A 13909-nucleotide genomic window follows, 5' to 3' on the forward strand; every position below is an offset into this window, starting at 1 on the left:
GAAGGTAACATTTGGCCAATATGATGCCCCTCTCTGTGCCCTACTTGCTAATGATTTTAATTCTACAACTTTTATTAAAGAGAATTGATCAAGTTAGGATCGACCTTTGTGCAGTCAGCTTGTGCACTCGACTCCTTTTGAAGTACCGTTTCTCGTTATCCCTCTCCCCCTGGGATGTGCCCATGCTTTTTCATTGCCTGTGAGATATGCCTCTCATTTTATTTTGATCAGATAACTGGTTCTTTTGACCCTGTATTCAGGCGAGGAGCAGGCTGGGGAGGAAATCGGGAGGACAAACCCGTTTTTATTTATCCCTGGATTTTCTTCCAACTTCATGAGACCTACAATGAATCATGGGGAGAGTAAATTAACAAAAACAAATACTGTACTATATGGGCAGTTTCAGAAATCCACAGCCAGAATCAAACATGCCTACTTCTGATTTAACATAGCTTCATTTGGTCCATTTCCCCTGTCCATACTCATCATATGATGGTATAGAGCACAGAACTAGACGCAACTTTCAGACTAAGAGTTTGTGTATATATACATATATGTGTGTGTGCATGTATGTATACACAAAGATACGGAGCACTGGATACAACAATACAGCACCTGCCACCACTGTCAGCCAGCTGTGTAACCTAGGATGTAAGCCATTTTTGTGTTAGCTACGTGGGCTCTTTAGGGTGGGTTCTGTTGACTGGGAACAGCAGTGACTGAAGCAACAAGCTGAATGGTTTCTCCATGGCGACTGCCATCATTTTCTGACTACAGGTAATCAGCGTGGCTAATTAATAATGGGAAGAAACCTATCTGTGGGTATTGCTTTATCCATTCCCTAAGTTAATTGGCCACAGGAATGGCTTAAGAAACTGCTGAAAATGTTACTTCTGCGTAGTGAGTTCTTTTTGAAGCAACGGGTTGCAAGGAAAGAATTAGTCACACGGGCAGTCACACTGCACACAAGTATCTTTCAGATCTCTTCTTGTTCAGTGAAACCAGACATGATCAGACTTGAATTTTTATCGAGTTTGTGGTGATTTTCTGTTGATTCTCATTGCGAGACCTATCTACAACTTAGTATGGTCTGAGCAGTTCATTCATATCATCATTCCTGTCATTTTATTTCCCTTGTTAAACCTTTCTTTGTGTATCAGGTCCCAGGGTGCCATCAGTCTTTTCAGTCAGTGGGCATGATATTGTTTCCCTTCCCTTGTTAATTGTAGCTTCGTATCTGTGTCTTGCAGAACAAAAGATGCCAAAAAGCCCCTGCTTCCTGAACGGGAATCTTATTACAGGAGATTGTGATGGCAAAGATATGTTGAGAAAGTAATTACATGTGTTAAACATTTGTCATCATCTTGTTTATTGAACTTGTGACAGATTTAGAATGGTTGAAGCTCAATTTACACCGAGATTATTAATTAAAATGTTATCAGATGCTGAGAATTGACATAAAAAAGCAGGTACTATTTCTAATCGTACTTCACGTGTCTGCACACGTTTAGGTACGTTTGTCACTTCAAAGGAGCTATTTTACAGTCAAGTTCTTTGACTCGACTATAATGTATAAAATGTGTATATTTTTAAATGCTAATAACTTGGTGTTCAAATTAAGGGATTGATGAAAGTTGAAGATGGCCCACAACTTGTTTATCGCTTCAATGCTATTAGGATAATGTGATGGCCAATTTAGAATGGTGATTCATTTGAACCTTACCTCACACAGGCTCCAAGCACTCGCCCTAAGACCAGTGAATGGTAATGAAGCTATTGTATGAAGGTTGCACTCCGTCACTTATTCTGATAAGGGTCTGTCTTCGTCTTTCCATTGTTACATAGGAACTCATCGGTTTAGGGATTTGTAATCACAACTTTTAACAAGTCAACAAAATGTCAGTTAACTTAAAAACTTGCTGACTCCTTTCTTGATAGATGAGGGGACGCAATTGGCCAAGCTACATGTCGTGGGTTGACTTAAGAACAGAAGTAGTTAGTAAATAAATCTTCTGCCACGTGGCTGATTGGTTCACAATCATTCACCAATAAATAAAATAGTAATCGCAACTCGACCACCTTTTAAACCCTTTGTTTTGGTTCTTAGTATTGTATAAAGGTTTAGATCTTGTTTCCTCCAAGGCCATATTGTATCCCAATGGCAAGGTTTACACAGTTAAAGGTGCAAAAACAGCTATTGCCAGAAATAGACACCCTCTCATTTTCTTAAATTACTGATGACCGGCTGTGAAATGTTATCTTTGTTTTGAGTAAATGTTGGCATGGTAACCTTTCCAAAAATCACACAAATGGAGCTGATTTTTCCTGACGTTTATACTACACTGTTTATCATATCAAATCTTTGAAGCATTATTGATTTCCCAAGATTTATTATGAATTTAAAATGATAATCTTACTTGTGTAATGAAAACCCCTTTATTCAACATTTGGACCGGCCCTTGCTTACTAACATAAAACATCTGAATTTGTGGTAAGACTCCAAAATGCTGCCAGTTGTTTTTGCTTTGTTGCTTTGATGGAATGTAAATGAATGCACAGATTCTTTTCATTTTTGCAATTTCATTAAGGACCATCAATTCAAAAAATCTTTGCTTAAAATGAAAAGGCTGAGCTCCTCAATAGCCTAATAGGTAATTAATCCCTACCTCTCTGACCTGCTTACTCCCCAACCCACTATCCTTTGCCTCTGCTTGACTGGCTCCGGTCTCCTGCTCATCCCTCGTACCCTCCGCTTTCAGTCACTACACCCAAAAACTCTGGAACACTCTCCCTCAATCCCTCCACCTTGCCCCCTCTGTTCCCATCTTCAGGCCCTTGTATGAGGTTGGAGACCAAAGAGGAGGGAAGATTGAATGGTGGTAGTGTTTTCCCTTTCTCCCCAGTTCAGTATCAAGCTCTACATTTGTTCAGTGCCTCAAGACACTACCCATCGCAAAGGCCATTGTACATTTGCAAGTTGTTGTGGTCTAAACTTAAAACTTTTCAAGACAAAATTGGGGTCAAATTTGGTTTAACCAGGATTACACCATCTATTTCTGACAAAGAGGAGTGGAGCTCTTTCCCCTATTTTGCATCAAGTAACAGGATCCATCACCTACCTCCAAGTTGTATTCAGAACCAGTTGACCACAAAGCTAAGCTCATCATTTCAATGATGTACTTCAACTTTGAGGAACCCTTTTGTGCTGCATCAGTCTACCATTTCTACATGATCTTTACCAGCACTCCGATGTATCAAACATGCTCGAGTATACTAGAAACTCAAAATGATTTCTCCTTGACCTTTTACAACCATTCATGAGAGTTCCAGAGCAACCTTTCAACTTAGACCTGTGCCATCCAATTATTACCAGGAATGGATCTGACAAATGGCTGTTTAATTGGGTTCAATAAAGGTCCTTGGCTCTAAAGTGAACTTGAGCACATTTATGTGCTTTCTCGGCCAAAACATATGCCAAATCAGATTATATTAACTGATATTATGTTCTGTGGCATGTCAGCCAGAGTTGGAGAAAGAAGTTTTTATTAACCAGATTGCGATTGGTTTTCATCAAAGCTGGTTTAAATTTTATTTCACAGGAGGCATTTACTTCCAGGATAAATCTAAGTTTACAACCAGACTGAAGAAGCCCAAATTCGTCTCAGGCATTTCAGTTTTTCTAGTTTTGCCTTTTTTGCTACCAAGTCATTTTTTCCACAAGCTGTGTAAAATTGCAGCATTTAAATTTTGTGAGATCAACATTAAAGTTCTAAATGGCAAAAAAGAGTCCAAATTACTGCTACAAAAATAGCAGCAAAATGAAAACTGACATTCCAGTGATGTTTGTGGCTGTACGAGATGTATACAGTTTCAAAGCAAATCATTTGAACAACTGTGTCTACAGAGTGTAATTGGAGACTCTGCTGTATCCCAAGGTGCACTTTACCCAGTCTTCAAACCTATCCGTGGTCATCCATGCCATTGTACAACACAATAAGATGCTTATCGTGGCTGGTGATTTACTGATTAAATTTGACACTTTATTGTTGCCTTTGTTGTAAAGAGACTGCTCACTCCCTCTCATTACACTGATGAGGAAGACTGATGTTGTTTAGATAACCTTCACTCCCACTTAAATCATCTACTGCTACTGTCTTTTACTCAACAATGATATACACCGGCCTGTTGCATATTGCCTCAGAGAGTGCTTTATTCTTGTGTTTAAGAACAGGCAAACTGTTAATGATTTGACAACACTCCACAGAGAACATATTGGCACAAAGAACCCAAAGACATTTGATCAACATTTCCTTCTTCAGCTACCCAATGACTCAACAGATAAACCCTCTGCTTGTTGTTGGTGATGGTTCAAAGATACTGTAAAGAAAGGTTCTCTGGTCTGTCTGAATTAGGTAATGACTGCTTTGACAGTAGAACTTCCCCAGAGCATAGGCGAGAGAAGGGTCAAATCAGTCCAAAAGTTGTGCCTTGACATGAGTCAAGTACCTTGACTGTCTTCGAGGGGAGCACNAAAAAAATGGGGAAAGGCCACTAAATGATGGAACACTTGCTACCATGAGGCAGTTGAGTGCTCCATCTGAGAAATGCAGAAAAACTGGTCAGACTTGGAGATGCACACTTCTGTCAGCAGTAGTGTGCCCTGTGGCACTGGTTAAAATGTCTGGACATTACCAGCTTGTGTTGAAAGAGGAAATGCAGCCATAAGGAGCAACAATGGGGAACCCTATAGGGTCAGAAACCTCGAGTCTGAATTAACAGCTGCTGATTTCAAGTGGCTATTTTGTCAAAACCAACAAGGCTCTAATTGGATTAAAGATGCCTGAATAAGGTAGAACTATTGTAACTACAGATGCTGCTCTGGCAGTGCAGCGTAAGCAAGTGCCTCTTCAAAACAAGCATCAGAAATGCTATCTAAAATTGCTCTTTTTAATGTATGCTTGCGATGACTTTGATAGAAAGTGCATATTTTTGACAGAATCCCTACTTTCAACAACACTTCTCAAAGAGATGCTGCCAGATTCTATTTCTAAAATCTAACTTTGTGCTTGAAACCATGTATGGAGCCATTTCCATCTAGGCCAAATTTAATGGGAGGGACTACACTTTGTTTTATGCATGTGTGGTGCATTTTGACCAATGGTGGACTTTAGTTAGGGTTAAAAACTGGTCAGATAAGGAAAGTTGGATGAAATTCAGGAATGATTGGGGCCTCTGATTTAGAAGTAGAGAACATACGGACATGATTTTATGAACTTCCCAGTGTGGCTAACATGGGGAACAATACATATTTGGTTGTTCTCTCCATTTGCCAGATTTACTCTATAATGGACTCTTAAGAAAAGCCTGTGATTTCAGGGATCTTTTTGCTAAATAATTGAATAGGATTCAGGTGCAATCAGAGAAACACTTAAACTGGTGAAATAGAAATCCTGCCATTTGGCCGAAAACTGCAGGAGCTCAAAGAGAAACCATAATTAGTGTGCATTAGATTATTTTTCAGATATGGAAACATTTGCTCAATCCATTTCCTGTGTGGAAACTGTTCCTCAATGGTAGCAGAACCAAATTAATGGATAGCTATTGAAGAATCTAGAACATATTTTCTACAAACTATCTCCCTTTTCCGCTGTAGATACTGCAGTAAGAACATCTATAATGTCCTCCTAGTTTGATCAAAATATCAGTATGCTAGCCTAATATTCAGATGTGATTTGTAGGTACTAGAGTTTGTTTTGGGGTGGGGTAAAGGATGACTTATTGCTTCCTGTCAGTGGGAGGCCTATTGCAGTTTACACTCAATGTTAGATCCTGCAAGGTGTGCATTAAAAATACAGTATTATGAAATGTGGATATATTCTGCAGAATTTTCTGCCAAATCCCTATTTTTTTGGTGATTTGGTACAAGCATCTTGTTATAGGAAATGATACCCCTCCAATCTCCTGTTACTGCATCTACTCCACTATAATCCTGCTCTGTGCCAAAGCTGTCATGTTAGGCCTGAGGCACTTAAATGAAGACTGATTGGAAATCTATTTCAACGAATGGAGCTATTCATTTTAAAGAGAAGAGTGAGATGCATTGAAATTGCTTACAATTGTAAACCAAAACGAGTAAATCTCACTTCAAGCAAGTGCAAGTTGACAGGTTTGATATATTCAAATGGTTACCCTGTGCCAGTTGAACAACTGCATACTCAGTAATGGAATAATACAATATGCATTAGGTCTGAATGAATACAATCATTTCATATGACCAGAAGAGATGGTTGCCCTGCTGGGCAATATCAAATATGCGTGTTAAAATATTATTTTGGTTCCACATTAGTCAAAAAAAACTTTCTGACAAGAACTTTTTTTTGCCATCTTACTGCATCTACGTTTGAAGTATGTGAAAGAAGCTTTACACTTATTTCAACTCGTTTCTATCTTTGAAAGAGAGCATTACGCACCTGCAGTGTCTACTGTACTATAGTGTAACTCAAACACTTGAAAGTAAATTAACATTTTGTGTGTATTTAACAAAAAAGGTAGCAGGTGATCTCTGGATCTTTGGAAGTACATCAAATAAAATCTTTGAAGTTTCTATGATGGGGGTAAATTGTAAGTGTTTGGACAGCTGCATATCACAAGAAAAATAGAAAAGATCCGGAAAAGTTCATTCGTCTGTGAAGCAAATACCAAACAAATAATAATAATAATCCTTGCATTTAATATAGCGCCTTATCACATCTTTGAGACGTCTCAAAGAGCTTTGCAGAATATACTGTAGAGTGAATTGACTGTATATTTTATGGGCAGAATGATTAGCAATCCCATTTTAACGGATTCAATGGAACTGATGTCTTTCTGATGGAAAGTATCGTACTGTGAGATTGTCAAAATGGTTCACATTATAGAATCAAGATAGAATCTTCCTTGTTAATCACGAGGATTTCTTTTCTGTCTGTGCAGGTACAACAGGAACAGAAAGTACTGAATGCTCTTGTGGTAGAAATCACTTCACGTGCGCAGTGAGTGCATTTGGAGAATGTACCTGTATTCCAGCTCAGTGGCAGTGCGATGGGGACAATGACTGCGGAGACCATAGTGATGAAGATGGCTGCAGTAAGTAACAAACCATGCAGTGGAAACTGATAGCCAGGCCTCTGTGCACACCTTTCTCTTTTTATGATTCAATATTGTTTGACCTCCGAATTTAATAATTAAATGATTTTGTTGGATTAAATTGCTTTAGCTGTTGAGGGACAAAATACTTACAATAAAGGCAACTAACTGACTGACCTCATTGCAAAGCCTTTGCCAATATCGTTCTGCAACTGGCCATTCGGAGAGAGAACAGTCTGATTTATTCATTCATTCCCTCCATTCTTCTAAGGAAGTATCTGAACAACTATCCAAAGTCGGAGATTGGAGCAGTCCTTAGAACTTTTGTTCCATTTTGAATATTATATCATTAATATATTTTGTCTTCATCGTATAAAATGCCCATTTATTCATGTATGGCCATTAAAAATACAATTACCAATCACTGCTTTTGTGGGGAACTACTTTAGTAGATGATATTCTTTCCCCAAAGTCTAAAATGTTAATGGGAGCTGGCTGCATGTGTTTAAACAGACTGTTTTGCAGTATTTTATAATGAAAACCCATTAAACATTTTTTTAATAACGTAGAAGCGCTCTTTAAATTCAAGGTAGTTCTTAACATGGTAATAAATAATGAAAAATACAAGCTGACCTAATTCTTAGTCACATGTATAAATCCTGACAGTTGGTAGTCTCAGGCTTTCACCGGGAATTAAATTAAAATGAAGCTAATAATTTTATGAGCTTTAGAGGGTGTATCAACAGGACAATGAATTATTCATATTCCAGATTTTATGAATAGTACAGTGAAGATATCTTCATTTAATTAAGACAAGTAGTTTCCAAACCCATCAAGTCTGTTTCTTTTATTAAACACTAAAGAGTATGTCATTTAATAATCACTGGAATACCTGAGTGTGCTCCCTCTGCCTCTCCAGTGCTAATGGCAATGATGGCTCCATTGATAATACATTGCAAATAGAACAGAAATGAGGCAGTAAGAAAGATGCAGATTTCACATTGGATTTGGCCTTGGAGCGCCAAGAGATGGCTGTCGCACAGATCTGCCAACTAGATTGCCAATGAGATGTGCAGGTTCCCAGCTGGCTTCCTTTGTAAACTGCTTTGTCTATGACTGGGACGCAGCTCAGAAATGGAGTATTGGGGAATCTTCGAACGTATGTCTGTCTGTCTATCTGCTGAAGGAAGATGGGTTGAGTGGTTGTGTATATAAAACATAAACTTCACTTGAGAATTTATTATGCTGACTTAGTGTTTTGTGTGAATCTAAGGGTATAGATGTGGGTTAGTAGGTGATATTCAAAACCAAAGTAACAAACTTGAAAATACTCCTTAGAAGTAGTTTTTGCACAATTCCCTTCGCTTATGACTGACTATACGCTGCTGTTGTGGTGTTTCCCGCAACCATTGTCATCCAGCACCTCACTACCTCACTCACATGATCATGTGTTGAGCTGCACTATTAGCAAATTCGGCATAATCCAGAGATCAAACCTGAGACCTTCCTTCATAGCGAAATTTCACACCATGCTGTTTCTTTATCAAATGAGCTGTCATTGGAGCTAGATGCATTTTTACATAAAAGAACGAGCATAGATGAGGTCCCCTATGCACAGACTCGTTTTGGAGGATCTGTGCCTCTTGTTTTCTATCTACCTGTTAAAATAATAGGTGATAATTTGGGTCGATAAGATGTCTCATATTAATACAAATGGAGAATTGTCCCACACTCACAGAGCAAGTGTGTTGCTCTGACAAACAGAAGCAAACCTTATATTCCAGGGTTTCTCATAACAATTGGCTGTTTAATTTTTTTTGGAAGGGAGTGGGAGGTGGGAGAGACATCTGCTGTGTTTTAGAAATCCAGACACCAACATCCCTTACTTGATCTAAAGATGCAATTTCAGTTTTTTTTTTTCCTCTCTCTTTCTATTGTGAAGACAAAACATTTTTGCAGATAGCTGATCTGGAAAAGTCTCCAGGAGCAGTGAAATCAATCTGTTTTGAAATGCTTCGGGCAGGGTGGTGTACTCTGTCTGATTCTCTGTCTCTGAAGTAAATAAGTTGCGACTCCAACCTTGTACTTTTTACTCTGAAGCAAGTCATAAGTCTAAAATGCACATTTATTGGTTTGTTCTGACCCTCTGGTGAACATATTTATTCCCCAGCTCCAAAGGAAAGCAAACTTTTCTTGAAACGTTGATGAGAATGCCTTCAAAAGGTGTCAAAAATAATATATTGAAGTATAGTTCTTCTGGCACAGACTTTGCACGCAAACAAAAATAATAGAATTCTCATCGCTTCAGGCAAATATACTTGAACAACAGTAGTCTCACGTAGGGAAGCCATCTCAAAGTGCTTGACGGTGCTCACTGGGAGGAACAGAATCTTCAGTTGGATGGGGAAACAGTGGATGAGCAGGGCTGAGGATGATAGGCTTGCACACAATTACAGCCAGGGATGTTTTGTACAAGCCTGAAAGTGGCAAGTGCATGTGGTCACTCAGTGCTCCTGGTGTCGAACCCAGGATGTAGTCGCTATAGCTAGGATTAAACGAACACTCTCAAACAGAGTTAGCTCAGAAATATTGTTTATTTAATACTTGCAGCAAGGAGAGGGAAAGCGAGAGGCAATACAATAGCACGTCTCTCAGAAGAGTCGGTACTCTCCCTCTACCAATGGGGCAGTCCATTAGTTTATATACATGATTATTTGCGATCACCATGCTTAACTCGTGTCTCAAACAATTCTTGCTGTTGATTGGCAAGCAACATTCAATCATCAGAAGCTTGATTATACATTTGCAGACAGTACAAGGACACTGGTTCTGTTCTAATTATCTACACTGTTGCTCAAAAACATCTCGAATCTTATCATCGTCTTAGACACTCTGTACTTCACGTGATTTTTGTCCCTTTATAATGTAATATACATATGTTTAATTATATGGGTCAGCACAATTTAGCAGTTTGTACGATCTATATTTCCACACTGGGTCCTGTTCATGAAGCGTTGAGAGGTGCGAGCTTCTGTGTGAGGAGACTACCTCTTTGAATGGATTTCAAACGACAAGGTTATTATTGTTATTATTATTTTTTGGTTTTGGAGGGATTATTATTAGGTGTGTAGAGTAAGGAAACTTGCCCAAGGTTTCGCCCTGCCTGGAATTGAACTCAAGTCTCTCGCTTGCAAAGCGAGTGCTCTAACCACTGAGCTACAGGACTCCACAATTTTCGAAATGTGTGGAGTTTTGGAAAACTCTTGTATTCAGTCAATTTGATGCTTGCTGCAGACCTTGAAACGGACCTGACGATAAAACGAATTTCCGAATTTAAGATTGACATTAAGAAACGATTGCAATGTTTATGCTCAGTTTGTTTGTTTGCCTCTGGAGCAGACAAATGACAAGGCAGCCACGAGCAAGGCTTGGCCACCAGGCCCATTTCCATTCTAATACCCACTTTTGCTTTTGCAAGATAGGGAAAGTTTCAGAGGTAGGCTCGGTGGGCAAATATTTGCATGTTCAAGGACAACATAATTGCAGACAATTAGAGGGCGTCTTTCTATTCTTGATAAAGAGCTGTTTGTGGAATATCACTAAATGGGCATTGAGCTACACGTTGGATTGAGTCCTCGGGGAAGGGAACAACTCTGCTCTAAAATTGCATTTCCTTAGAAACACCCAAGCACCTTGTAATGCTGGCTTTAGGCTGTGTATGTGACATGAAGAAAGCTGTCACCCAAATGGAGTCACTAATAGCAGGGAGGTGCTCTTTTAACTATTACACAATTTACTTGAAGAAGCTAGTTTCCTTTTGGCTCTGGTTCTGCACATGCTGCGACCCGTGTGTTAATAGCTTTTGTATGTGATCATCTTGCATCTATACTTACGTCATCATATGTGGGCACAAAGGCATTCTGTTTCCCTTGCCAAAGTCTGGAATCAACTTTTGAAGCTTAGTAATGATGGGGAAGGTCAAAAGTTGTGTTTGAACTTCAGACAACTTGCGATCTTGGCTCATTTTCCAGCATTCATCACGTCATTTAGCTACAGGCCTGTTTCATTGTAGAGTCCAGTGTGGCTCTGGGCATGCCTGGGATGTGTACACTGCAAATGGAGTGTCAGCCTGTACTACAAGCTCAGGTCCTGACTTGGGACTTGAACCCACAAGCTTGTGACCCAAGATGTGAGAATCCTATGAACTGAGTCACGCTCTATATTTAGCTGTAGTAATATAGCATGGTGGGGGTGGGGGAGGGGGTATGCTTTGTCTGAACTTGATGTGTTATTATACTTATTTTCACATAGCTTCAAGAAGAAATTCACCATTACTGTAATTCATTCCATGCTTCATGCTCTAATAATGACAAGATCATTGGAGCATCCAGAGTTAGTGACTTTCACTGTTTGACATTAATTTAGATCTGTTACGTTGCTGGGCTCAGTAGCTTTTCTTAAGTCAATTTGCCCCATTGATCTCAGTCACTGTTGAAACAAAGTGCAGGGGTGATTTCCCTAACTCGTTGGTAATTTTGCACTGTGCAGAAAGTAACATTTTGGGCACAAAGTCTCATTCCATTTCATTCAATCTCATTCACACTGCCACCAGTTTTGACAGAGCAGAAAACCTGTCAATTATTGGGGAGGTAAATCCTATTCATATTGAATATGTTGCATTTTCTGAATAATTATCTGGCTGTGCAGACGGCGAGGCATGAGTCAGACTTAAAGAGTGCAGAATTAAATGGGATGCAAATCGGGATAAGCCACAGAAGAAGCTCACTATGCAACATTTATTTCTGTCTTGGTAGCCATATTCCTTAGTGGAAGAGCAGCTTAAGTGAGGGATTTGAGGGTGTCTGATTGCTACTCCCTTTTCAGTTAAGCAGAATGAGAAAGTTAAACATGTCAGTTTAGCAGATAACAGGCCACACATCCCAATCCATTGCGCTGATTTTCCATGTAAATATTAATCAAAGAGTGTAGGATACATTTTGGGAGTATTTTGTAGTCTCTTTCAAATCCATTCCCATGATCTGTACTTCCCGTTCCTTACAGGAAAAAAAAAGTTCTCACTTCTGCGGCTGAAATTTGCAAAGTCACCAAAAATGGACTTTGCTTAAAAAATTGAGTGTTGCATCCTTCCCAGTAACCAAAATGAGCTGCATCATACATTGGCTCAGCCCCCTATTTGTTCTGAAGAGGCAACAAATCTCTAGCGCAAACTCCCTATAAACAAGAGGAATCGTGAATCTGAGTTAATGAGAGAGTGGATTGAGCCAGCAGCTGCTGCACAGTAAATGGGAACCTCTTTACATTCTGGTAACCCCTTTAAACATTGCGAAAGACAATGGCAGCTGTGACGTACTTTCTTGGTATTTGTGCATTGCAACACGTGACTCCTCTTCAAGTGCTGCTGCAGCTGCTGAGGCACTGTAGAAAGCTACTTACACAAGGATTTGGCAGGGAAGGACAATATGGCCTATGTGATTGATCTTATTTTCAATAGGATCAGAAACCATGTTAACAGGAGTTTTGTGCTCTGGAGTATGTTGTTGTATCATTCATGAATATTATGAAATAACATTGCAATGTGAACCAACTGCTGAGAGCATACTAACACAACGTATTTTTTTCCCCAGTGGGGTGGGGGTGGGAAATAGAAAGGAAGGCCAAGAGATTAATGCAAGATTCAAAGCATGCTGTTGAAATTCATAGACATGGCGTTGTCTTCCAAGAGGATTTTAACAAATAATTTGAACCCATTTCCCTGGCTACTTATTTGTTCCCTATTAATATCATTCTATTGCGAATGGACTGTCTCTTATTTCTTTAGTCTCTCTTGGTCTCCCTGGTCACTATAGGTCTATGATCCCTATATTCTAGACTTCTGTGTGGCTTCTTGTCTGGCTGTTATTTCAGCACATTCTCCTTCCCATTAAAATGCCCATTGACAATGACTCTAGTGTTTGAGAGTAAATGATTTTCTTTTTTTATGGAGTTGATTTTAAGGGTGCTGGTAGTTTCTCTGACAGTCTGACAGCACTGTAGAAATACTCCTTGGAATCATTTATTCTCTATTGTCAGAAATTACTAGGGTGCAGCACAAGGCTTACAAACCTATTGTGAAAATGGCCATTAAGCTCATTAAATGTGGAAGCGATGTGGATCCAATTATAGCAGGCACATAACCATTTCAAATCAGTTTTTAAAAAAACTGCACAGATGTGGCCTATATGTCCAATACAGACTTGGTACTAATAAGAAGCATTCCATGTGATACGTTCACAATAGAATAGCAACCTGGCTCTGCTTCTGTTGTGTCTTGCTGTTCTTTTAAGTGAGTCTAATGATTGGGTGGGGGAGAGGAAGGGTTAGGCACACATAAGTGAAGGATAGTTGGGAGCAGAGTGTATTCCCTGCCGAAGCAAAGAGTCTGCAGATCAGAATATCAAACTGGGAACTTGGAGAGAAGCAGGCTCTCTGGAGAGCCAATTATTGAATTTTGTCAATTGGTAACGGATAACCCGAGGGAGTCCATTGTGACAGGAATTGTTGTCCCTGCAGTTGTGAAGGTTACAGCTACCCCTGCTCATTCCAGTCAGCTGGTCATGACTTATTGGGCATTAGCTGGGAGAATGTAGGCCATCTGCATTCATGAAGTGACTGATGAAGAGGCCGTGTTTCATGTTCAAAGAATATAACATTTGATGGATTGATACATTCGCTGAAACATTTTGACTTTCACTCTTTGCATTTAATGTGATAGATGGAAAAAAAT

At 39.4% G+C, this 13909-nt stretch overlaps 1 protein-coding gene across 2 annotated transcripts in view; it reads left to right on the plus strand.

Moving 5' to 3' along the window:
* The window catches only part of lrp4 (low density lipoprotein receptor-related protein 4), a 146888-nt gene that overhangs the window by 61836 nt on the left and 71143 nt on the right, over positions 1–13909 (plus strand). For both annotated transcript variants that reach the window (XM_007887656.2, XM_007887657.2), the window contains exon 2: positions 6973–7125. In XM_007887656.2, the coding sequence (XP_007885847.1) occupies positions 6973–7125 (153 nt within the window). The remainder of the gene's footprint in view (positions 1–6972; positions 7126–13909) is intronic.

The sequence above is a fragment of the Callorhinchus milii genome, unplaced genomic scaffold (assembly GCF_018977255.1).
Source record: "Callorhinchus milii isolate IMCB2004 unplaced genomic scaffold, IMCB_Cmil_1.0 Scaffold17, whole genome shotgun sequence".
NCBI lineage: Eukaryota > Metazoa > Chordata > Chondrichthyes > Chimaeriformes > Callorhinchidae > Callorhinchus > Callorhinchus milii.